Source organism: Caretta caretta, chromosome 2 (genome assembly GCF_965140235.1).
Source record: "Caretta caretta isolate rCarCar2 chromosome 2, rCarCar1.hap1, whole genome shotgun sequence".
In the NCBI taxonomy this organism is placed as follows: domain Eukaryota; kingdom Metazoa; phylum Chordata; order Testudines; family Cheloniidae; genus Caretta; species Caretta caretta.
The window spans coordinates 241,493,480-241,520,457 of NC_134207.1; the positions used below are offsets into that span (position 1 = coordinate 241,493,480).

Genomic DNA, 26,978 nt, shown 5'->3' on the forward strand with positions numbered 1-26,978 from the left:
CATCATCCGAGACTGCTATAACATGAAATATATGGGAGAATGCAGGTAAAATACAGAGCAGGAGAAATACAATTCTCCCCCAAAGAGTTCAGTCACAAAATTTAATTAACACTTTTTTTTTAAACGAGCATCATCAGCATGGAAGCATGTCCTCTGGAATGGTGGCCAAAGCATGAAGGGGAACATGAATGTTTAGCATATCTGGCACATAAATATCTTACAATGCCGGCTACAAAAGTGCCATGCAAACGTCTGTTCTCACTTTCAGGTGACATTGTAAATAAGAAGCAGGCAGCATTATCTCCTGTAAATGTAAACAAATTTGTTTCTCTTAGCGATTGGCTGCACAAGAAGTAGGACTGAGTGGACATGTAGGCTCTAAAATTTTACATTGTTTTGGTTTTGAGTGCAGTTATGTAACAACAACAAAAAAACCTACATTTTTAAGTTTCACTTTCACGATAAACAGATTGCACTATGGTACTTGTATGCGGTGAACTGAAAAATATTTTCTTATTTTCGCAGTGCAAATATCTGTAATAAAAATAATATAAAGTGAATACACTTTGAATTACAACACAGAATACAATATATTTGAAAATGTAGAAAAAACATCCAAAATATTTAGTACGTTTCAATTGCTATTCTATTGTTTAACAGTGATTAAAACTGCGATTAATCCCAATTAATTTTTTTGATCGCGATGAATTTTTTCAGTTAAATTGCGTGAGTTAAAGGTGCGATCAATCGACAGCCCTATTTATTTCTTCTACTCCTATTCAGATATCTTAACCAGTGGTTTAGCCATTTGCTGTAGTTATACTATTAACTCTATTACATTTCTCCTTTGACAAGTTCTGCGTTTGTGTGTTCTAAACAATCAAAATCTTAATGTATCAACATTTAAAACTGAATTTTAGGTACTTTTGATGTAAGAAAGAACAAATAAAAAGATGAATATTTTTTCTAGCCTATGCAGTTCAAAAGCATGGCAGGCAGAGGTCATGGCAGTTATATCTAATTAAAATGCTAGTGATACAAATTCATTGAGTATTTTACTTGTGGGTTATGCCTAATCTCAACTGCAGCGTCTGCATCCTTTGTTGCAAAAGCTCCTTTGGAAATTCACAAATGCAAAGTCCTTGCTATCCTAGTACCCAGATGACATAGCCAACCACTATATTAGAGAGAAAACAAGAGAAAGAAGCTCACTGCTGTTGTCATCTTCCTCCAGTGTGTCCTGTCTTGTCTTACTCTGCAGTTTCCTTGGGGCTGGGATTATTACAAGAATATTGTCAGTCCTTATGTGATGCATGGCTAGAAAGGGTTAAACATCCTGCAAAATAAATAACCCACAGAAGACATGTGGGGAGATAATGTTTGTGTTTTTGTGTATTTACATATGTATGAGTAGGGTCGACAATGTAATCAACAATCCCTGTCTATGCTTGTATTCTGATATAATTTAAATGAATTGTAAAGACGGGATATCAAGGTATTCATCTCTCTTTGAAATGTACTGTGCATGATGGAGGAAAAAGCAAATGGCCTTAGGTTAATTCCTATAGCTAAGTACAGGTGAGGGACCTCCTTCAAAGTCATCCTCATTACCTTTTGTTCCCTGAGGAATCCCAATTTATCAAAGAGGACATGAAATTGTATAAAAGATCCTTGGGTCCTGATTCTGTCATCTCAGATCTGCTTAGGCTTCATCAGGGGAAGTTTGAGTCGCAAGACTGAGGTCCCAGTTATGCTGGTACACCCTGAATATGATATTTGGACATTGGACTATGAACTATTTCTGAAAGAACTCTTTGCAATGACAAAGCTCACCATCTATGCTATGAATCTGAACCTCAATGAATTGAACTCATGTCTGTATGTATATTGATCTTTTAACCACACACTCTCTTTTGTTTTTTAATAAATTTTAGTTTAGTTAATAAGAATTGGCTGTAGCGTGTATTTGGGCAAGATCTGGAATATTCATTAACCTGGGAGGTAATGTGTCGAACCTTTGGGATTGGTAGAACCTTTTCTTTTATATGATGAAATAAGATTTTCAGAAATCATCATATTTGACGTGGGTACCTGGATAGAGGTCTGAGGCTGGATCACTTTAAGGAAACTGTGTGTTTGGACTTCTTCATAACCAGTAAGGTAATAAAGAAGTTGTTTTATGCTGACTTGGTAAATCTAAGTATTGGAATATCCACCAGCTTTATGAGGTTTGGCAGCCCCATTCTTTGCAGTTCACCCTAATTGAGTGACCATAGCTGGCCCCCACTAGGACACTGGTCACAGTGGCGTAGTCGTGGTTGGATACACATTACCACAGGTTAACTGGGTTTTTGGATCAGAACCACATGCTTGTCAAAATTTAATTTTGATATTGCAGAGTTTAAGGGTTAAAAATCAGTTACACCGAGTGGCGCAGGATCAAGATCCTGACAGAAGAAGCCTGGAAGAATTGTGCTCACAGAGGGGGTTGTCTTTTAAGAAAAAGACCCCAGAGCAGGAACTGAGAAATCTGTTAATTGCCAGTGATAAGGAAGCAGACCTAGCGAAAATGCTTGCAGTGAGAAACCAGAAGGTAGAACTTGAACAAAAGCAAAAAATAGTTGATATGGAAGGAGAAGCTGCTGAAAGAGAACGCCTGTGTTTTTAACATGAACAAAGAATGGCATATATTCGATTGCTAAGGCAAAAGTGGACAGACTTAAACTCCAACTCAAGAGAATAAAGAAACAACAGGAACTGTATCATCCTGAAAAGCCAGCTTCTCTCAAACACAGAGATGAGGATAGAATCTATTCAGTTTGTAACAATGTTGGTATGTTGTTTGACTCTAAGCAGTTGCCTGTGTGTAACCAAATTTACCCCAACACTGCTGCCTTTTATGTAAATGCTTTTACTGTGAGCTCAGGTGAAGGTAACCTCATAACTTGTGCAGAGAATGTAAAAGTCAATGGTAAAAGCTGTTTAGGGCAAATTACAACTTCTAACATCACTCTTGTTAAAGCAGATCTTGTCAAAGAGGAAGATTTATTTGGTAAATAAAAGAGTGTGAATATTGTAATCCTCTGATGAAGTGGGTTTTAGCCCACAAAAGCTTATGCCCAAATAAATTTGTTAGTCTCTAAGGTGCCACAAGTACTCCTCGTTCTTTTTGCTGATACAGACCAACACGGCTATCACTCTGAAATATGATTTTACTGTAAGTGTGCCTTTAGCCAGAATCCATCTTGAATGGAATGGCGTTAAACATGAAGTTATAGCTGGTGTAAGGAAGTTATTCCCTAAGGATCTTTTGATTGGGGATGACGTTAAAGCTTTGTTCAGTCAGGTTGACATAAACCAGTCACAGGAAAGAAATAATCCTGAACCTGTGTCTATTAGGGGCAAGGATTTGCCTATGGAGGTCTTTCTATTTAAGTTGCCCAGGAATGGTAAATTAAAGTCTTACTTGCAATTTGACACTATAACTTTCTGGAGACTCTTGTGTTGGGTATTTAACACTTTAAGTGCAGGCTGTAAAGGCCTTGTTAGCCTGCAAAACACACATTCCATTTTAACACTTCCACTTCAGCTGGATTGAAGATAAAAATCCCACATAGCAATTTATGCTTTTCTGGTAGCATACATGAACATCCTTTGTGCCAATATAAAATAATCCTATTATGTTTTCCAGCCTCCACTCCTCCCAGGCTATTTTAGTTTTGTGTACCTTACAGGCTGAATTTATCCACATACAATATTTAGTTCAGCATATAAATATAGTTCTTACACAGCTGACCAGAACTGGTGCTCATGACTCAGTTCTGCCTTTGAACTATACCTTGTTCTTCACAAAGGCAAGCTATCTATCCTACCTTCATTGTAAAGAAATAGCAGGGCAAAAGTATGTATTTTTATTTTTAAAAACTGTAGAAGCTTAAGCAAGCAGGTTTATTAGCTACTTGCTTCTTACAAAAAGGTCTAGAAACATTTCACTGCATATTACTGTGACATTTTGAAGGAAGTTGGTAGACCACAGAGTAACCCAACATTTAAATGGAAATCTTGTTTTACATAGTAGTATTCACCTTTCAGTGACTGGCACAAACACATGATCAAGTAACCTCTTCTTTTTTCTAGATATAATGTACCAGATTTTAACTGATTTACATTTAACCATAATTTTAGGTACAACCCAAATCCCCAGATTAAATCAATGGGGTTCTGCTGCAGTTAACAAAAACTGCTCTTTAATTTTAGTGGTTGTTCACTGCTGTTTCTTCTGCTACAAGACAACCCTGAAACAATGAAACGTCTCCTTTTAGTGGGATTGCCAAGAGCAGGGGTTCTCAACAACTCTTGCTTGTGGCCGCTTTGACAATTTTTCCTAAAATACTTAATTAACTTTAGGAAAAACAAATACATATGCATGTGCAATCACAGTAATTTATTTATGATGGGGTGTTTTTGAAGACTCAACAACAACAACATACAGCTGTCTCTATTTTTTACTGGACCTAAACAGAATAGAAACACAAATAAGGTGCTTTGCATGTTCGTGTCCTTTTTGTTCTTTCTTTTGCTTTTTTGGTGGTGGTGGGGGTGTTAGACCTGCTAGCTAGTAAGTCTGCTTCTGTGAAAAGTGATATTTGTATGTTTGTTAATATTGCTTTTCACAGCAAAGACTTGTTAGCTAGCTGGGAGGCAGTGAAAAGCAATATTAACAAACATGCAAATATCACTTTTCACAGCAGCTTTACTCAGCCCTGCCAAACGGGGGGACAAATTAAACCATGGATGGGGAGGTGGGTAGGGAGGCAGTGGGGGCCAGGAGCGATGGGGTGCATGGGTGAGGGGCCAGGGGTGATGGGGGTCGTGGTGGTGCGCGAGCCTGAAGTCCAGCGAACGTGGGACAGAGTCTGCCGCTGTGCAGTGGAAGCCCAGATCCTGAAGTTCCCACGGTCAGAGCCCGCTGCCGTGTGGCCAGAGCCTGCTGCCTGCCACAGCAGCGCTGAAGCCCGGAAGCCACAGCCCCACCGCCCCCGGGAAGGTGGGGAACTGCTCTTCCGATGTTTGTGGCTCAAAATGGGGGGCAGGGCCTAACCTCACCTCGCTGCTCCCTTCACCCCTCAATCACTGCCCAGGAGGCTTTGGAGGCAAGAAAAGCCCCTAGTGGCCACATGCAGCCACGGTGCCTGCATTTGAGAAACACTAGCCTAGAGAGACTTAAAGGCCACAAACTTATTTTAAAATATATCCTCACAATCTTAATTTGCAAGTTTAAGCACATCTACTTTACAGAATTTGCAGAATGAAACAGCAGCAAGGGTGATTCTATGGATAAGTGTTTTTTAGTTGTTTCCCAGCAATGGTACAACCGAGCTGAAGTAGATTTTCATTACCGGTATATATGGTAGTGAATTGCCTGAAGCCTGTCTACACCAAAGCTAGCACGAGTGCTTTAGGCATGTTTGCACAGCATGTATGCACTAATCCTGACTGGGGATCCAAGCACTATGTAATAAATAAATCCCCTTCTCAATGTCCTTCAACAGAATTTAAGCACTATCATTAACAAACTACACTTGGTTGCTCGCCAGTCTGGGTTTAACTCAGTTTGGACAAAGGTTCAACATGCCATCTAGCTCAGGGTAGAGACTGAACACAATACAAGGCTGAAATTATTTATTCCTAGTTCCTTTTCAGGCTCCCAATTAATTGTTCAAAGGCTAAGGTTAGATATTTATTTCCCAGATTTCAACTGGGAACTTAATCATCCATTATTCTAAAATGATTTAGAATTGCATTTGCAGGAAACACTGAGAATATTTACACACACCATTGAGTAAATGCTCAGCAATTTGAGCATTAAGTAACAAAAAGCTCTCAGACCGCCCCATCCCCAATGTATACATTTAACCTTAAAATTCTGGCTGGCAAATGACACTCCGCTTCCTAATCTCAGTTACACTGGTTGTAGGGCCCCATGAGCTAATGTCTCGCATGCATGCGTTGTAGCACCAGTTACCTGTTCACAGTGAATATTAGTTCCATGGTGGAGATAGTTGTCTGGTTGTTAAGTGTCAGAACACTTGCACCCTAGATTCCTACAAATATGTAATCCCACAATTCTAGTATAAATATTTGCAAAAGAACAACCTGATCTGACAGAAAACCAGAAAACGTGAATAAGTTATTTATTTGCGCTATGGCAACACCCAAAGGCCCAGATCAAGATTGGGGCTGCAATATGCTAGGCTCTTTACAAAACTTAAAATGACAGTCACTCTCTGAGAGGTGGTTTTACCTAATCTGAAACAAGATGCAACAGGTAACCTTTACCTCCCCTCTCCCGCCCATTTGCACCCTCCTCTCCCCCCCTACCCACCGGGGCTGGGAGCAGAGCCGCAGCTCCAGGAGGGTACACAGACAGAGTAAGGTGACTGGCAGCTGGGGCCCCAGGGGTCGGGGTCCCGGGTGCAAGGCTGGCAGCCAGGGAACTGGGACAGCAGCCGGAGCCAGGAATGTAGCTGGGTAGCACTCCCTTCCCACCTCCCATGGGGGCTGGCCCAGGCTGCAGCTGTGTCCCCCTGAACATTCCTCTGTGCCCACCCCCCCAGGGGGCACACTCTACAGTTTGGGGACTTCTGGGTTAGAGCATAGTTTTAAGGTGTCTCCTGTGAACTAGAATATTTTTTAAAACTCAGGTTGGCTCCATCTATGGTAGCCAGCCCAACAGTTGGAACTGGATTTAGCCACAACCAAATTTTAACCATGCATAAGATGGAGGTTCCTCAGTTGAAACCCCCTATGTAGACAGGACAGTAAATGACGAAGTGGACACAAAAGCCTTTGTAATTAAAAGCTGCTTCAAGACAGACAGCTGTAACAGATGTCCCCTGAGAAGCAAATTCCAAAATACATGCATACTCAAACAATTAAGACCTTCCTTAGGTTGGAAATTAAGTCAATTCTAATAGTTACACTAACAGGGCATGCCCCTAGTGCTAGCAACAGTAAGTTCTAATGTAAGCCATTTTATCTCCAACTATACCAGCTCCAAGCAGCCTCGGTCATAAACATGCCAGTGGTTGACCTACTCAAATCCTCACTAATGCTAGAACAAAGATGGGAATAATTCCACCAAAATTGCTAGCATCAATACAGCCCAAGACACTAAGTAAGCCAAGATGGCTGAGTCCTGTTTTGGTTTGTTTTCTGAAAAGTTATGCAAGCAATTGCATCCAAAGATGCAAATTCACAGCCTGCCCACCACATCCTTAGATAAGAGAAAAAACTCTCTGCATTGGCATTGCTATGTTTATGAAGCATATTGCTTTAAGATACAATTTAAACAATTTGCATCAAATAACCTGCAGAGTGTGTTCTTCAGAAAAATAAAACTTGTCATTTCCGTGTGTGTGTGTGTTTTTAAACACTGATCAGTGAGTGATATCCCCACCCAAGAAAAAGTAACACCAACATCCCTACTTGTTTTCCACACAGTGGTAGACTTGCCTTTGTGATATTCAATTACAGTAACTCACTTAAAGTCGTCCTGTTACGTTGTAAATGTTGTTACGTTGCTGATCGATTAGGGAACATGTTCGTTTAAAGTTGTGCAATGCTCCCTTATAGCGCTGTTTGGCAGCCGCCTGCTTTGTCCACTGCTTTCAGAAAGAGCAGCCCGTTGCAGATAGCTGGTGGGGGCTTGGAACCAGGGTGGACTAGCAGCCCCCCGTCAGCTCCCTGCTCCCCTAAGTTCCCTGTGTGGCAGCCGCCCAACAGGTTACCAATTGCTGGGCAGTTCAGCTATCCCTCCTCCCACTGCTATGTGCTGCTCCTGCCCTCTGCCTTGGAGCTGCCCCTGGGAGCCTCCTGGTTGCTCTGCGGGGAGGGAAGGGGGGAAGAGAGGTGCTAATGTCAGGGTGTCCCCCTCACCCAGGCTCCTGCCCCCTGCTCCTTTGCCCCATCTCCACAGAGCTGGGTGGGGGATGGGACGATGGGAGGGGGAACACCACATGACAGGGCTCAGGAGGGAGATAGCTTGCTGGCAGCAGCTGCTGTCTCAACTTGCTGATCTACTTAAAAAGAGAGTGTACTTACAGTAGGGTCAGCATACTTAAAGGGGCAATGTGTGTCTCTCTCTCACACACACACGGTGTGTCTCTGTTTCTCTCTGCCATGCTGTCTTCCCTCCCTCCATTCGTGCGGTCTTGTAGAGTGTGAGGCTACATTACCAACAATGTCTTAACCCTTGAGGGCTCAGCCGAGTGCTAGTTCATCATTTAGCAGTAAGGCATTCCCTGGGAAATATCCCACCCTCTTCCACCTTCTGACTCCACCACCTCAACCAAGCTTCACAATCATCATTGCTGTGTACAGTATTAAATCGTCGGTTAAAACTTATACTCTGTGTGTGTGTGTGTATATATATATACACATAAAAAACAGTCTTTTGTCTAGCAAAAAAAAATTCCCTGGAACTTAACTTCCCTTATTTACATTAGTTCTTATGGGGAAATTGGATTTGCTTAACATCGTTTTGCTTAAAGTAGCATTTTTCAGGAACATAACTACAACATTAAGCAAGGAGTTACTGCAGTGTATTCTGGATCATGTGGAGGCTATTTTTAAAATGATTAGACACTAGCTCCAGGACTGTTTGGTAAAATGAAAGGGCAAGTATTTAAAAATGCTGTGCTTAAGATGTTCTGCATTTGCTGACATTTTGCATATGCAGATAAATTGCCTCCTTACACAATAATCAAGACATGGATAGATATTTAGCATACCTTTAATGAACCAAGACTAAATTTCCCCCTCATGCATGCAGCTTACACACTACTTGCCTACCATGACTAATGGAGTTGATCTAACATGCATCATACAATATTTATCTCAGGACCAGGACAACCTTGAACCAACCGCAGGAATAAAGTACCTCAGTTAACACCAAATCAAACTTGTATAAAACCAAACTTTGCAAATATTGTTCAATCCCTCTTTTGTTCAAAATTTTAATGGGACTATGTTCATATAGTAAGGACTTCAGAAAAGATGACTGACCTAGCCAAAAGATAGGCTAAAAATTATGAGTAACTTGCTGCAGGTTGAAAAAAAAAGAACAGCAAAACATGCAAAAAAGTCTTCTCTATTCTTTGGGCGTCAGATAATGTCTCTACCTATTGCTTTACCCTAATTGAATCGGGTACAGACTAATTATCATCCCAGTGGTCTCTTTCTTAGCCTCACCCTTTCATCAATGAAAGAATACTTGTGTTACAACTTATCATACCACTGTCCATTGGGCACTTACTTCAGCCATCCCACCATCATGAGATTCTTCAAAGGTCTGGTTAATGCACCAGTTAAGAGAACCTGTCCTTATGTGGAATCTCAGTTTAGTGCTGTCAAAGTATGCAGATACACCACCTTTTGATCCTTTGGGAGAGTGCTCTTTATCTCACAATACTAAATACCATATTTTTAAGTCTTCATGGAAGAGTTAACTCAAGCTGCTACCCAGATGTTGCCCCTAACTCCACTTCCTCAATGCTCTGTGCAGGAAATTAGTAAGCTCTCTCTAGAGAAGAAGTCACAACTACTTATTTTAAAATCAAACTAAGTGAACCACAAAGCACCATGCACCAAACGTGAACCAGAAGGAAGACATGTACTCAAAGTAGCCTCCTGGCCTCCTCCTACTATTTTGGAAAGTGCTGGTACTGCATAAGGATTATGGTTTAGTTTACAAAAGGTGGTACACTTTTAAAAAGAAAAAGCAAGGCTACAAGTTAACCATGGCAGGTATCACAACAGATTAAGAACTAAAACTTAGAAAGAAAACCTTGTTGACCGTGCTTGAAACTCCACTTGCTGATCAGTGGCAAGCAGGAGGCTCTCTTTTAAGAGGGAATGAGATGACTAGGACATCAATTTCTACATGTTGTCACTTTCTTGGGTTTTCAGTTCTGTGCTTGCACTTCTGTCAGTTTTCCCTGACACCAGCAGAACAAAATTAAGATGTTGGTCAATTTCACTTCTTCTAGTCAGAACCCCATCAGAAGAATACTATATCTCACTGCTGCTCAGAAAACAAGCATCATCCAGTCAAGAGAATGAAACTACTCATATCGAAACAAATATACCCTATTCCTCTTCACAGCAGGCAGGGAGACTAGGGAAAAGTTGTAAGTAACTGACAACCATAAATATTTAGGAGGTTTCTGTAAAAAGGAGTAAACTCTCCCCCAGCTCTGAGTCACTGTGAAAGTTCCAAATTTATGAGTTTTCAGCATGGTACCTCATATCTTTTTGTAGAAGTTAAGCATTTTCACTTTCTCCATAACACTGGCTCCTCCAAACCCAGGTACAGGAGTCTCGGGCAAAGCAAAGTGGCTATGGATTTTTTTATTTTTAAGAAGAGGATAGTGTGACGTTGCGCTCCATATGTTTTATAGAAATATGCTTATGAGTGTGAATATGATGTAACTGGAATATAAAATGCCTCTTGTAAGGTATCATAACAAAGGTTATAAGCTACTGAATATATTCCTTCTAGTTGTATGCATGTAACATTCTTGTATCTTAAGCTAGAAATATGAAGCATAACTATGAGGTCCTATTGTAATTATGCAAAGTGTGGGCCATTAATGGTGGTTTGGAATCTTGATGGCTCCCATTGACTAGGACAACTGGTTGTAAATGGTTTATTGACCTGCACGCCTTCCTGTGTACCTGTGGGCCAACTCAGGAAGAATGGAGACTTGGGGTCTTAAAGTGACATGTGACCATGTCACATGATGTTGGAATCCATCTTAATCCTTGTACTTTTCCATTGATGAGGCGGGGGTGGGGAGAAGCACAGACAAAAGATTCCTGCCTTGTGCCAAAGCTATACAAGGGAGTGGAGCAGGACAAAGGGGGCTGCCAGTCATGAGAAAACCCCTGCTTACCACCTGAGATGTCTGCTGGATCTAACAAAGACTGTACCTGGGGAAAGGATTAGGCCCAGACTACGAAGAAGTCTAGTCTGCAAAAGAAACTTATTGGAACATCTTTGAGGGTGAGATATTACCTGTAATCAGTTTCTTAATGTATTAGGCTTAGACTTGCGTGTTTTGTTTTATTTTGCTTTGTGACTTACTTTGTTCTGGCTGTTATTACTTGAAACTACTTTTTATACTTAATAAAACCACTTTCGTTGATTAATAAACCCAGAGTAAGTGATTAATACCTGGGGGAGCAAACAGCTGTGTATCACTCTCTATCAGTGTTATAGAGAGCGGAAAATTTATGAGTTTACCCTGCATAGGCTCTATACAGAGTATAATGTATTTATTTGGGGTTTGAATCTCATTAAGAACTGGGTGTCTGGGTGCTGGAGACAACTGAAAATAGCTCAGCAGGTCACCTAAGTCTACAGCTTTGGGGACATGGACCAGACCCTGGGTCTGTGTTGCAGTAGATTAGTGTGTCTGGCTCAACAAGACAGGGTTCTGGAAGTCCCAAGATGGCAGGGAAAATGGGCTCACAGGTAATTTCAGCACATCAGGTGACAGTCCCAAGGGGGTCTCTGTGACCGAACCCGTCACAGCTAGCTAAGTAGTTGTGCAATATTCTATAGGAAAAGGATATAAATAACCCATCTCTCTAATGGTCCCTCAGTTCCTTTCATTTGAAGGGTCTAGTGCAAGAAACTATCAGTGTCAAGACCAGACTACACTCCTGTAGACTTTCCACTTTCTGCCAGACTGGTTCAAGCGTGATTTTCTCCTGCTGCCATGTGGATAAGAATGTCTGTGTAAATTGAAAGCTGGCTAACCTATCACATGAGTAATGATAAATAGGATGGAGACCCATCTATCTAACGTGAGGAACTGTTCCTGTTTATGTACCAGTTTTGCAATGTTTTGGACTTCTTATACAAACCAAACTCTCACAGAGCAAACATTTAATAGCTCACTTAATGGGGTTTCTGGTGCAACTGCACCTGAAAATGTCAGTTCTAGATATCATGTTATCAAAAAGATATTGACAGCTACAGAGTTGAGAAGAGCAACAAGTCTGATCATGCTGCTAGGAAGACTGAATTATTAGGAAAGATTTAAGAACTAAGTATGTACCACATAGCTTTTACTCAGCCAGGACATAGAAGGAAGGGAGACATAACAACTGTTTACAAATAACTGAAGAGTATTCTTACTAAAGGTAATACAGGAATTATTTAGTGTAGTAAAGAGGAGTAAAACTAAGAGAAAAGTGATGAAACTGTGAATAAGAAGACTTATTCTGAACACCGGGAAAAGCTTCCAGACATTGAGGTGTATTCAGCTGCGGGATCATTTCCCAAGTGAAGTGATTGAAGCTCAATAAAGTGGGGCATTTAAAACTAGACTGAACAAAAACCTCAGGGAACAATCATTCACTGGGATACCTGAAGATGCATACATATTTCAGAAAATAACTTGCAGCCCTTTTCAACTGGATCTCAAAGCCTTTTACAAAGGTGAATACAAATTAACATTTTTACATTAGGTTAATGATGCAGAAGCAGAGCAACTTGCCCAGAATCTTTACAGTCAGGAAGAGTTACTCATCTGGAGTATTGCGTACAGTTCTGGGTGATACATTTCAGAAAAGATGTGGACAAATTGGAGAAAGGCCAGAGAAGAGCAAAGAACATGATTAGAGGCCTAGAAAATATGACCCATGGGGGAAGATTGAAAAAACTGGGTTTGTTTAGTCTGGAGAAGAGAAGACTGAGGGGGACATGATAACAGTTTTCAAGTACATAAAAGGTTGTTACAAGGAGGAGGGAGAATAACTGTTCTCCTTAACCTCTGAGGATAGGATAAGAAGCAGTGGGCTTTAATTGTGGCAAGGGCGGTTTAGGTTGGACATTAGGAAAAACTTCCCATCAGAATGGGTAAGCACTGAAATGAATTGCTTAGGGACGTTGTGGAATCTCAGATTTTTAAGAGCAGGTTACACAAACACCTGTCGGGGTGGTCTAGCTCTAGATAATACTTAGTCCTGCAGTGAGTGCAAGGGACTGGATTAGTTGACTACTCAAGATCCCTTCCAGTCCTACGATTCTATAATTCTAACTACCACTCAAATGCTCAATCCACTAGACTAGAGCTCCAGTACTGAAGTGTTGACAAACCTTAAAGATGTTTTCTAGCTCTAGATTTTATTAAGACAGGATTCCAGTCTCCATGGCTGTCAATCTTGCACTTCTCAATATATTGAATTGCAAACATTTCAAAGGACTATGGGCACGTTTACACTTGCCATTTAAAGGGGAAAAAGTCCCTTTTTTGTGCAAAAACCATGGGAGCATCAATGACTTTTTGCATACAGCTCTTACCGGTGATGCTGTTGCAGTGATGTGCGAGTGAAGACACGTTCTTCCTGTTTACAGAGATTTTAGCCTCCACAGGATATCCCACAGTACCTAGGTGATCACTCTGGCCAGCAGCTCTGCTGCTCTGATGCCAGGTAAACATCCAGCCCTTCCCCCGTAAAGCCCCAGGAACTTTGAAACTCCCCTTCCTGTTTTCTCGGCAAATGCTCACTTATCTGGCCAGGTGACAATGCCTGCTCCACAGAGCAAAGGATCCCCTGCTTAGAGCAATGCTGAGCTACTGGAGCTGATCAGCGTTTGGGGAGAGGAGGCTGTGCAGGGACCCCGCCCCCGCACCCACAAGACCTATCATCAAAATGTTGAGAGCTGCACTGTGGGATAGCTACCCTCAGTGCACTGCTCTCATCGGCCGCAATGGAAGTGCTGCAAAGGAAACACACTCTGACACCCGTGGAAGTGAGTACACAAACCAGTGCTTTTCTTTCACCGGTTCACTATCACCAGTGAAACTGACAGCGCACAAACTCTGCAAGTGTAGACATAGCCTAAAGTTAACAATGTGTCATCCTTAACTCACCTGGTCTTGGCTATCTATTGCTAGTTGCTCACTGTTTTCACAGGCTTTACTTATGGCTTTAGGCAGCCTTGCACAATGCTACTTAACCATTTGCCTGAGGTAAGTAATTTTTGTGTGTGACAGGAGAGTGAATCATCAGTTTTGTCATGAGTAGGGCGGATGTATAGACTGTGTCTTTGCTACCATGTCTTCACGAGTTTCAAAGGCTTATTTAAATTTAGATATTTCTGAATTTACTTGGTAGTGGCATTAGTCAAAGTACTTAAGGAAAATTACAAAATCCAAAACCTCAATCCCTCTCAAGTTTTCTCTGTTTTTTTTTTTTAAACACAGAATAATTTCCTCTCCCATGTGATAGCATTTCCTCTTGAATTTCTAATGCATCAACACCAGAGATGGCCTGGACCTATTTGTATTTCAGTAAAGCCCTAATCACACCAATACGTAAGCTGTTGCTTAATTTTAAACACATGAGCAGTCAGAATATCAGGGTTGGAAGGGACCTCAGGAGGTCATCTACTCCAACCCACTGCTCAAAGTGGGACCAATCCCAACTAAATCATCCCAGCCAGAGCTTTGTCAAGCTGGGCCTTAAAAACCTCTAAGGAAGGAGATTCCACCACCTCCCTACTTAACCCGTTCCAGTGCTTCACCACCCTCCTAGTGAAAAAGTTTTTCCTAATATCCAACCTAAACCTCCCCCACTGCAACTAGTCCAGCTCACATAATGAATTACTCATGCACTTAAGCACTGGCATGAGCAGGGCCTTACTGGCATACTAAGGGCAGATACGGTAGATGAAACGAACCATTCAGATTTTATTTTAAAAAAATGTTTAATGACCACTGGGTGGATTTTTTGTTAGACATTTCCCACCGAATTAGTCAAAAATTTGACATAGTATATAGTAGCTCTACAGTGACTGAGGAAAAGTTTCCCCTCCCCCTTATTTATCTCAAGGACCAGGCTATACTGAGGAAAGAATTAATACTTTCAAGACTACATTGCTTTCATACTGCTGCAGCTAGAGTATTTTTCCAAAAAACATGTATTCAACAGATTACATGCTGAGACCTAGCATTCATTCCCTGTTCTCTTTCAGACTGCAACAAGTTTATATGGCAGTTATAAAACCCTGAAAAACAATCACTTATGAGAGAAGCAACAACAAATCCGTAACTATCAAGCAGTCAGAAGGTCACATCACCATGCAAAGTCACAATATCTATCACAATACAGTCACAATGTATTAAATCAGATTTAAATGTTAAACAAGCTTGCTTTCACTGATCTATTCAATACATGCAAGGAAATCATGTTACAATTTTTTAAAAAGCAATAGGGAACCTCATAGATCTGCAAAGTCTTAAACTGAGTCACATATGATATTATTACTGTAGCTCTGTCCTTCCTTCCTCCCTCCCTCCCTGTTGTCTGTCGCCTTCCTGTCTAAAACCTTTTCGGGGCGGGGGTAAGGGCCTTGCCTTTTTACTGGTTTCTCTAATGCACCTTACGAACACGGTTGCTCGTACCCAAGTGAGTTAAGAAGTTCGCTAGTAGTGCCGGGCTGAACAAGGATTCATACTGCACATTCACAAAGCGCCTCCGGTCAGCCTCTAGACTCCCACCCCATTTCACAAATGCCACAGAAAAGCAGCACCTTTGGGGTGCGTACAGCACCCTCCACAAAGCAGGGAGCCGAGGAGATGAGGGGCGCTCCCATCCTTTAGGGCGGCACGGGGATAAAGCCGCGACCCTTATGGAAAGTGCCACGGGGTATTTGGCGGCCGCTCTGCACGGCCAGGCCCTTGGGCCGAGCCCCAAGGCGTTGAAGGGCTGGGCGGCAGGCGGACAAAGGGCCCGGGCATTTCACGGTCTGGCTTTAGGGCCGGGAGCCCTGGCCACGCTGACACTGACCGGGGCCCGTGGGGAGCCAGCGCTGGCCCTGCCCTGAGGCGGCCGCGGCTGGCTCCCTGTCCTGCACGCCGCCCGCGGCCCCCCCGGGGGGGTCAGACCCAGCACCGCCGGGCAGCGCCCCACACTTCAGCCCTCGGGGAAGCAGCGGCCGGTGCCCTGCCCCATCCCGCTGGGCACGGGGGTGGCCAGCCCCGTCCCGGGTAGCGGGTCACGCAGTCCTTGCCGCGCGGGCTGCCCGCGCAACGGGCCCGGGTTGGGCCGCGGACCGAACGGGCGGAAACCCGCAGCGGCAGCGAGCGCGGCCCCCCAGCCCCGTACCTTGGCCATGGCGGGAGAAGGCGGCGGCGGCGGCAGAGGCGCGCTCGGGGCCCGGCTGGCTCAGGTCTGTCCCCGCGGGGGCCCCGGAGCGACTCTGGGCGCGGCGCAGCGGGAGCCCCTGGCGCTCTTCCCTGGGTGTCTCTGTGCCCGGCGCCGCTCGCTCGCTGGGAGCCCCGTGCGCGGGCCGCAGGGGGTGGGAATTGGGTCCGGGCCCAGCGGCCGCTCCTCCTTCGCCTCCGGAAGCGCATTCCTTCCCGCGGCCGTCAGGCCCGGCCCCTGGGCGGGGGAGCAGCTTGGCGGGGGTTCCTCGGGGGCCCGGAAACTGGGAATAGGGCCCCGGCCCGACTGACTCACCTACCCCTAAGGGCACCCCCAATCCCCAGTGTAGGGGACCCCCCCGCCGCCGTCCCCGCCCCATAACATTGTGTCGCCAGGGCAAGTTACATGGGCGCTGCCCAAGTGTAAGAGACTCTTGCTCCCCCTCAAAGCTGCCGCAGTGTGTGTGTTGCTTTTAATTACAAGCCTGGCGGTCTTTGGTGGTGGGGTTTTATTTGTTTGTTTGTTTATTTATTTATAGCCCCCCCCACCCGGTTTCAAGTGATTGTATGAGACTCTCAGCTTTCAGCTAAAAGAAAAAGTAAGTGCCTAGCCTTCCGGGCTGTGGAGTAGGGTTGCCAGGTGTCCGGTTTTTGACTGGAACAGCCGGTCGAAAAGGGGCCTTGGCAGCTCTGGTTGGCCACAGCTGACAAGGCCACTAAAAGTCCAGTTGGCCACAGCAGAGCTAAGGCAGGCTCCCCCTCCCACACCCTGAACTGCTCATTTCTGGCCCCACCCCAGAGCCCATCCCCAACCCCCTCCAATACCCCCCATCCCCAAGCACCCTCCTGCTCTTCCTAGCTAGCAGCCACCTCAACTCAGTGGCTCTGCTCTCCACAAGCAGCAGTAGGCTGCTTGGGGAGGAGGGGTCAGATGGAGATGCTCCGAATTTACAGCTCTCTTCCCCCACAGTCCCTACCTAGGAGCCTCCACTTCAGCCCCTCTGAGCTCTCTAGGGTATGTCTACACTGCAATTAAATGCCCTGCTGCCCTGGCTTAGCAGACTGGGGCTGTAACATTACTGTGTAGACATTTTACAATAGTGTTTAAAATCTCTCCCTGGTGAGGTGAAGGGTATTTGAATCACACATTCCATCTCCCCTGCCCAGGTGCCAACTTTCCAAAGTGTCAGGGAGTGCTCAACCCTCAGCTCTGCCCCACACTCTGCCCCTTCCCCCAAGGCCTCACCTCTGCCCTGCCTCTTCCCACCCAGTTCTGCCCTCTCCTCTGAGCACATTGCATCCTTGCTCCTCCCCCCAGCCTCCTGCACCCTGCGAAACAGCTGATTGCGGTGGGAGGTGCTGTTCCGTTGGGCCTGCCAGCAGGTGGGAGGCACTAGGAGGTGGCAGGGAGCTAATGGGGAGCTGCTAGTGGATGCTCAGCACACACCATTTTTTCCCCATGGGTGCTCCAGCCCTGGAGCACCCATGGAGTCGGTACCTATGCCTGCTTGGGCCTTGTGGTGAAAGTGAGCAAGGGTGGGGGAGAGTGAGCAATGGAAGGAGGGGGGATGGAGTGAGCAGGGGGCAGGGAAAGGGTGTTTGGTTTTCTGCAATTAGAAAGTTTGCAACCCTATGAGAGAAGTTTGAAAATGTGACCTGGCTGCACACCAAAGGCTCAAAACCTAGAAAATAAATGCAAAGAACACAAAATGTATTAATCTCATGATTTTTAAGCCCTGACACATGATTTTTTGAATACCTGCAGTTGGCATTATTGCTTTTAGTACAATCTGCCTAGGCTTCACATTGTCTTTGGAGTTTTTATCCTCCAGCTATTTGTCATCATTGTTTATTCCTGATCCGGTGCGGGTGCTCTCTCTGTACTCTCTCAACTCTCTCCCAAAGCTGTAAAACTGTGTTTGGCAAGACACTTCTCTCTGAAGTTTCTTTCCTTTCTCCTAAAGTTGGGCAGTTTTTCTACATTGCATCTTAGTATATCAGATAATTTGAGGAACCGTCTTTCTCCACTTCCTTATAATTTCAGTAGAAAATGTTTATCTCAGGCTCTCCCTTGTAATGTTAATTTCAGTCACTAGTCAGAATTTGGACTGTGCTTTGTGTCTTCCATTTTCCACCTCTAATTTAAAGTCACTGATTATATATTTGGTGAGTCTCCCCTCTTTAGGCAATATGACACGGGGAGTACCCCAAATCCTGGGACACATTTTCCCAAGTTCCTGAAGCAGCAGCTGATAAATTGGATGCTGCTGGTTTCTGACTCATCACCATTTCTAGGCCCAATAATCCTGCTTTAAAGGTGAACAGCAAAGGTGAAAAAGAAAATGTATTTGTGCCCTTACCTTAGACTGATCCGTTATGATTTATAAAGATTGCCTTAAAGATTTTCCAAAAGTGAACTTTATTTTGAAGAGACAAGGTGATGAGTTAATATCTTTTACTGGATCATCATCAGCTGTTGGTGAGAGACAAGCTTTCAAGATTATATATAGCTCTTTCTTCAGATCTGAGAAATGTACTCAGACTTGCAGCTTATCTACACTGGCAATTTCACACAGGGGTGTGAAAAACCACCCCCTGAGCGCAGCAAGTTTCAGCACTGTAAAGCACAAGTGTAGACAATGCACCAGTGCTGGGAGCTATGCCCCTCATGGAGGTGGGTTTTTACAGCGCTTTAGCATTGCCAGTGTAGACTAGCCCTCAGAGTGCCAAGCTAAATGCAAGGTGGAACAGATTGTTTAGCATAAGTAGTTACTACACATTTCAAGGGACCATTCCTGGTGAAGTGTCCCATTAACACCTCTCCATTCATGGGAGGAGGGGGAAGGAAAAAAAGCTGGGGGGGAGGGGTTTAAGTGGAATATAGCTTGTTGCAATAAGCCATAAATCCAGTGTCTGTATTCCATGCACGATTTTTAGTATCTAGCAAAGTTATGAATGTAAGTTCCTGGGTTTGTCATTTCAAGGTGTTGTGCAGGTTTCTTTTGAGGATGAGGACTAAGATGGGATTCTGAAGGAACTGACAGACTGAATCAGCAACATAGCTTAAAAAAACCAAGCAGGCAAACTCCAGATATGTATTGATTCCTTACATCTCAATAAAGCTCTATAATGCTGTTACCCTTCACCAACAATTGAACAGATCCTGCAATAACTTAATAAAAGGCAAAGGTCTTTTCTGGTTTAGGTGTTATAGATGGCTCCTTGCAGCTAAAACTTGATGCAGAAAGCTCTTAATTGGCTACCTTCTGGACTCCTAGCAGATATAGGTAGCTGTGAAAGAAATGCCAAATAGGAATTTGGTTGAGAGGTTTGAGGAGGTTGAGGCAATTGCAGATAACATTTTAGTGCTTGTTTACACTACCGCTTAAGTCAATGTAAGTTATGTTGCTCACGGGTGTGAAAAAGCCACCCCCTAAGCAAGGTTGGATATTAGGAAAAACTTTTTCACTAGGAGGGTGGTGAAACACTGGAATGCGTTACCTAGGGAGGTGGTAGAATCTCCTTCCTTAGAAGTTTTTAAGGTCAGGCTTGACAAAGCCCTGGCTGGGATGATTTAACTGGGGATTGGTCCTGCTTTGAGCAGGGGGTTGGACTAGATGACCTCCTGAGGTCCCTTCCAACCCTGATATTCTATGATTCTATGTATGCTGGCGGGAGACGCTCTCCTATTGACATAGCTTCCACCTCTAGTTGAGGTGGAGTAATTATGCTGACGGAAGAGTGCTCTCCTGTTGGCCTACAGCATCTTCACCATACGCGCTACAGTGGTCCAGCTGCATCGGTGCAGCTGAGCTGAAGTAGCGCAGTAGTGTAGACTAGCCCTTAGTCTAAGGCCTTGTCTACACTGCCACTTTCAGCACTGCAACTTTCTTCGCTCGGGGGTGTGAAAAAACACCCCCTCCCCGAGCAACGCAAATTTCAGCACTGTAAAGTGGCAGTGTAGATAGTGCTACAGCGCTGGGAGCTATTCCCCTTACGGAGGTGGTTTTATTGCAGCACTGGGAGAGCTCTCTACTACACAGCCAGGGCAGCGCTTTAATGTCAGCTGTGTAGATATACCCTTTTGCACGGGGGGAGCGGGGGAGGCACGGTTTCAAACTAAGATTCGCGTAGCTGAAGTCAAAGTATCTTGTTCAACTTACCTGGCTGTCCTCACGGCAGCGAGTCAACTGTGGCGGCTGCCCCATCAACTCCGCTTACTCCTCCTGCTGAGGTGGAGTACAGGCGTCGATTCGGGGATCAATCGATCACTATCCGCTGATCCGGCGGGTAATGAAGATGTAGCCTTAGTTTGGTTGTGTAGACTCCCTCAAAGAGGCTAATGCTGATCTCAATCATAGCCTGATTATGCTGCTCAACACAGCATACCAAGTGAGTCTAAAACTGAGTAAGAAAAAAGACACTGCACCTATCAGCTTTGCTGTATATTGGACACCTTCTAATGGTAGATGGTTTAAAAATAGACCCTGAGAAGGTTGAAGTAATTTTGAGCATGTCCTGTCCACAAAATGTGGAAGACAGAGTTTTGTGGGGGATTTGTAAATTAACTGTCCAGGTTCTGCACAGCTCTACTTTTCACTAGTACAAGTAGGTGAATGATTGACATGGGATAGATTTAAGCAGCAGGCTGCAACTTTATTAAATATACTTTGGGGACTGGCACTACATTGTCCATTCCCAGCTGTCATGTACCAGGCATTTAATTAGTTCCAGTGCAGGTTACAGGGCTTTGGCCATGTATGAAACTACAGACTCTGTTCAGTTGTGCAACTTTTCCCCTGGCAGAGGCCAGAAGGCTGAGTGGGGGAAACTTCACTCTACAAAAACTTCAAGCTTCTCCTCCCACATAAGCACAAGGTCCACCTGTGCAGGAGTCTCATTTACCTCTGGGAGCTGGCCTTTTTAGCCTTTACCTGCACTGATGAGTCAGTAACTGTAACAGCATTATATGAACCTCAATTCCTAGTATTTCTAACCCACCTGTGCTTCCAGGAGGCTGTGAGGAAGGCAAGAAAACCCACTGGACTGCATACCAATGGTGAATTGTGAGCAGGGTAGCTAGAAATGGGTTGGGTTGGGGAGAAGAGGCTGAGAACTGAATAGACTAGGGTATGTGTGTGTGTTAGAACTGATGCCTTTCATTGGACTACTAATTTTTAGTCAGGCTAATATGTTTTTATAGGAATTTTGCTGTTGTAAATATTTGTTGTTAGAAATCTTAATAAAGGGTTATTTAAAATAAACAATTTGATACCATGTTATAAGGTAAATAGCATGATCAAAATTTACTTATAGCATTATACGCATAAGAACATAAGAATGGCCATACTAGGTCAGACCAAAGGTCCATTTAGCTGTCTTCTGACAGTGGCCAATGCCAGGTGCTTCAGAGGGAATGAGCAGAACAGGTAATCGTCAAGTGATCCAACCCCTGGTACCCATTCCCAGCTTCTAACAAAATTTCACAAGAATTGTAACGGGTCCAATAAAGTACTATTGAATTCAATTAAAATAGTCGTCCTGCCCCCTCTCTTCATTGGTATTTTTAATTGGAGGAATTGGTAATGATGCCTTGCATTTTGTGTCAGTTCTTTGTAATATATATTAAGTGTGCATAAACAGTTTAAGGAATATATTCTCAAGCTGTAGAACGTACCAGGTCAACTGGAAATATTGGCAAAGCAGTACGTGTTCCAGTATATATTTGTAATCTGTTCATTTAATAATATTTAATTTTTATGGATTAGATGCCATAAAGCCCCCTTTTAGCCAATAACCAAATTAAGGTAGAAATTCAGAGATCCTGTGAACAGATGATAATGGTGAGAACAAGAACAGATCTGAGTGTAGGTTAGCATCTTAGATACTCTCTTTAAAATATTTATGGCATCTTTTGAATATGGCATTGCTTAGTAGGCACATCTAGTTTAGTTATCCATTAGAAATAGATTACTCCAGCTAATGACTGACCTAGCCACTGATTCGAACCTAACCCAGGGGTTCTGAAAATTTTTCATTCATGGACTACATTTTAATACAGAGAGTGTTTCATGGACCACCCATTTTCCCACTGATGACTGAGCAGACCATTTCTTCCTGTGTGTCACTATATAACACTCATGTGGCAATTACAGTAATTGCTTACATGAAGAGTAATTTTAGGAAAGTGTTCAATTCTTTAAAGCTATTCTTAAATGCAGTTTAACATCTGGCAATAAAAAGGAGGAGCCAGCACTGTGGACCGCCAGCAAGTACCCCATGGATCATCAATACTCTGTGGACCACAGTTTGAAAACCTCTGATCTAATCTCTTTGGGTAAGTCTACACAGCAAAGACAAACCCTCAACTGGCCCTTGCCAGCCGACTTGGCTCACAGGGCTCGGGCTACAAGGCTGCTTCATGGCTGTGTAGACTTCTGGGCGCTCTGGGACCCTCCATGTCACAGGGTCCTAGAGCCCAGGCTATAGCCTGAGCCAGGAAGTTTACACAGCAATGGAACAGCCCTGCCATGGTTTTTCCTTTGCTGCGGAGACACACTCTTTGTGTCTCGGTTTCATCTGTAAAATGAGATAATTATACTTGCCTGCCTCACTAGGTTGTACTGAGGAATAATTAGTTAATATTTGCAAACTACTTTGAAGATGTAAAGTTCTATAAAGTATTATTAATAATAATTATTTATATTACAATAGTGACTAGTGGTCCTAATAGAGATCCAGATCCCATTGTGCTAGGTACTGTACAAAAGTAAGAGACAGTTCCTGCCCTGAAGGGTTTACAGTCTAAATAGACAAGACAAAGAGCATGAGAGGAAGGAGAGAAGCCAAGTAACTTTCCCAATAACACTCAACAGGTCAGTGACAGAGACAGAAATAGAGCCCAGGTCTCTTGAGAGTCAGTCCAGTGCAAATCACTGGACCACTCTGCCCCTATGGCATCAGCACTTCTTATTTTCCAATTCTATGATTTGGAGACTTCAAGTGACAGAGATCATGACATCAACAAGTAAGATGATCCAATGGTTTCTTATCCTCACTGTTAAAAAGGTGTGCCTATTTCTAGTCTGAACCTATCTAGCTTCAGATTCTAGCCATTAGATTTTGTTAGGCCTTTGCCTGCTAAATTAAAGAGCCCTCTACTATCAGAAGTCTTCTCCCTCATATCATTCTTTTCTAAACCCTTTCCAATTTACCAAAATCCTTTTGAAAGTGTGGAACCCAGAACTGAACACAGTAATGGCCTCACTAATGCTGTAGAAAGAGGTAATATCTCCCCACTTCTACTCAATAGTCCCCGACATATACATTGGCTTACACTGGGTCTCTTAGCTACAGTATCACACTGGCATCTTGTGTTTAGTTGGTTATTCCAAGTCCTTTCTAGAGTAACTGTTTTCTAGTCAAACCTGTAAGTGTGACCTATATTTTTTTTTTTACCTAGATGTGTGACATTGCATTTGGTTATATTAAAACACATACTGTTCAAACAAACCCAGCTTTCCAAGTGATCCAGATTGCTCTGTAGAACTAACTTATACTTGCGTATCATTCCACCAATTGTTATGCCCTCTGCAAACTTTACTAGCAATTATTTTGTATTTTCTTCCGGATTATTGTTAACAATATTGAATTATATTGAGCCAAGAACAGAACCCTGTAGGGTCTCACAAGAAATATCCCCAATGGATGATGAGTCTGCATTTGCAATGTTTGAGATCCATCTATTAGTCAGTTTTTAATCCATTTACTATGAGCTACATTGACTTTTGTATAGGAGGGGTAGGCTCTGAGGGTCACAAAACACTCACTGAGGCCTTTGTATAGATTGCCCTTGACCCTAGGGAATCCACAGAGCTTGGGAACATGACCCAAAGCTCATTTGAAGAAGAGGTAAATATTACCCTCCCATAGAGTTTTTTTCCCCCCTGGATTGCTCCAGCTCTTAAACTTTAATATTATTTATTTTTGTGTGAAAAAAAAAGGTTAAGCTTTTTTTGAGGGGGAGATGGGTGGGGGAAGGGGTTTCTTTTGACCTGCTGAAGAATATGGAGGAAATAGGAAATTGGTCTCTGATTGGTCTGAGATAATCTGGGCAGAGGACAATTTTATGCTAATCAGTCCTTTTGCACACTGTGAGAGGAAGAGGAGGTATATACAGATGAGGTGATCACAGGCAAGAAGAGAAGTCAGGAAACAAGAAGGGGAGAGTCTAAAGGAAAGAAGTAGCACTTTCTGTCAAAAAGCCCTGCCTCCAGAAAACCCACTCAGTCATTTGGAATTAGGAGATCCTCCTGACCTAAGTATGAAAATGACTACACACATTAAATATTGGGCAGGTCCCATTACTTTTAAAATAGTGACTCTTCCTTTGTCATTGGTGAGATACTGTCCTGCTTTGACATACACTTCTACCCCGATATAATGCTGTCCTTGGGAGCAAAAAAATCTTACCGAGTTATTGGTGAAACTGCGTTATATCGAACTTGCTTTGATCCACCGGAGCGCGCAGCCCCGCCCCCCTTGGAGCGCTGCTTTACCGCGTTATATCCAAATTTGTGTTATATCGGGTCACGTTATATTGGGGTAGAGGTGTATTTCTGAAATAGCTCTACCCACCGTTATGCAGTGCCTCCCCTTTTTTACACACCTAATGTCGCTCTCCACACTCCAACACCTTAAAACGGTTTCTTCCTCTCTCTTTGTCTCTCTCTTTTTTTCTAGACTGTTTGTACACAAAAACTTTTGGCAGAGCAGCTCATACTGAAGGAGATGATTGTACTAGGATTCCAATGATTCACAGCCAACTGCTCTCCTACTTTCAAAGGTCTATTACGGAATTTCCACCTAACAGCATAGTTCTCATAGGGGTTTTTTTGTTCACTAGGATCTAAAGGCTGAAGTTAATGGTAGTTTTGCCTGAGTACAGATTTGTTCCATTATCTTTTCATCTCATTTCCATAAGAGGCTCTTCCATAGCAACTTCCTGTATGGTTATTCTGGCTGCATTCTGTGTTTTACACCAGGTGTTTCTTTTCCTCTCCATGCCAGCAGCGCTCATCATTTTATAGCTGGCATCTCTTTAGTTTGTAGCAGTACTTGCATATCCCACAGAACCACTCAAAACAAATATTCAATATCTTTTAAAAAACTAATGAGTTTACCTTTTGTACACACAATCACAACTTTTATTGCCAAATTATATTATCATTTATAAAAATCCAAATCCAAAACTCCATTCTGACGCCAGATAGGTTGAATGAACAGACCAGGACAAAAAGAATTGTTGTCAGTGAACTAATAACAATTAGAATGTTCAGGAATAATTCTGTGACGTTATTGACATGAACTGTGACCATATAAATCATAGTTGCAACCAGGGTCCTATGGTTGCACCAGGTCTTGTACATAGGAGACCAAGTAAGGTGTCTATGGAAAGTTTGTAGTTTGCTGGTTATGATTATGCTGTCTGTATGTGTGTATATTTCTTGTGTTTGCAGTTATGAATATTGGCTATGTACTTGTATCTCAATGTGTTTGATTCTAAGTAGCCTCAGTGAAGTATTTGGTCAGCTTTTTGAGAAAGGACTTTTCTCAGTAAGTGCCCAATCAAGAAACATTTAACTGACAATGGACTTTGGGAGACGCCAGTCCACACCTGAGCTTTCGTAGGAACGTTCAAACCAACGTGTAAACAGTGGCGTCGGCCTGCAAAAAGCTGAATCATTCGTAGACATGTGACTTGCCCAGGTGGCTACAAACTCCATCTTGTTGCTGTGACTTTGCACAAAAGGACAAAGGGGTTTCCGCCCACAAGAGAGGAAAATATAAAAGACCCTGGAAGCCTCACCATTTGGTCTTCAGCTGGCTTAAAAGATGGCCTCTTCACCCCAAAGAAATGCCTGAAAGAAACTGGAACAAAGGACAGTAACTATAGGGATGTGAGTGATTGCTGGACCCAGACTAGGTAGGAGTCCAGTCTGTGAAAGAAGCTTATTGGAACGTCTCTGGGGGTGAGATTTCATTTATAATCAGTTTCATAATGTATTAGGCTTAGACTTGCGTGTTTTTGTTTTATTTTGCTTGGTAACTTACTTTGTTCTGTCTGTTATTACTTGGGACCACTTAAATCCTACTTTTTATATTTAATAAAATCACTTTTGCTTATTATTGAAACCAGAGTTAGTGACTAATACCTGGGGGAGCAAACAGCTGTGCATATCTCTCGATCAGTGTTATAGAGGGTGGACAATTTATGAGTTTACTCTGTATAAGCTTTATACATAGTAAAACGGATTTATTTGGGGTTTGGACCCCGTTGGGAATTGGGTATCTGGGTGCTGGAGACAGGAGCACTTCTTAAGCTGTTTTCAGTTAAGTTTGGGGGATGTGGTTCAGACCTGGGTCTGTGTTGCAAAAGGCTAGTGTGTCTGGCTCAACAAGCAGGATACTGAAGAGCCAAGCTGTCAGGGAAAACAGGCTCAGAGGTAGTCTCAGCACATCAGCTGGCAGTCCCGAGGGGGTTTCTGTGTCCCAACCTGTCACAAATTCCTCCAATAACTATGAAAGCAGGAGGCTGGTTAGTTCAAAGATTCCAACTGTGAAGGTATCCGGTATAGTCATTTGTTAGAAAAATGTAATGCAAATACTTGTTCTAAAATCAAAAGCTTACTTTAAATAGGACAACCACATTAAATGTCTGCATTTCTTAGCAGGTGGAAAGCATTTGGCCGACAGCCT

General features: G+C 43.2%; 1 protein-coding gene and 1 long non-coding RNA gene across 3 annotated transcripts in view; one reads left to right on the plus strand and one right to left on the minus strand.

The window, feature by feature from the left end:
- ITGB1 (integrin subunit beta 1) overlaps positions 1–16,412 on the minus strand; it is a 75,986-nt gene extending 59,574 nt beyond the window's left edge. Inside the window, exon 1 of one of the 2 annotated variants that reach the window (XM_048837727.2) lies at positions 16,183–16,412. In XM_048837727.2, coding sequence (XP_048693684.1) covers positions 16,183–16,191 — 9 coding nt within the window. In that variant the 5' untranslated portion in view covers positions 16,192–16,412. The remainder of the gene's footprint in view (positions 1–16,182) is intronic. The other variant, XM_048837728.2, reaches the window with a different exon arrangement.
- Positions 16,413–16,449: 37 nt separating this feature from the next.
- Positions 16,450–26,414, plus strand: LOC125631291 (uncharacterized). Its single transcript, XR_012667280.1, has 2 exons — positions 16,450–16,819; positions 22,442–26,414. It is a non-coding gene; the product is annotated as an uncharacterized LOC125631291 (long non-coding RNA).
- Positions 26,415–26,978: the final 564 nt, after the last annotated feature.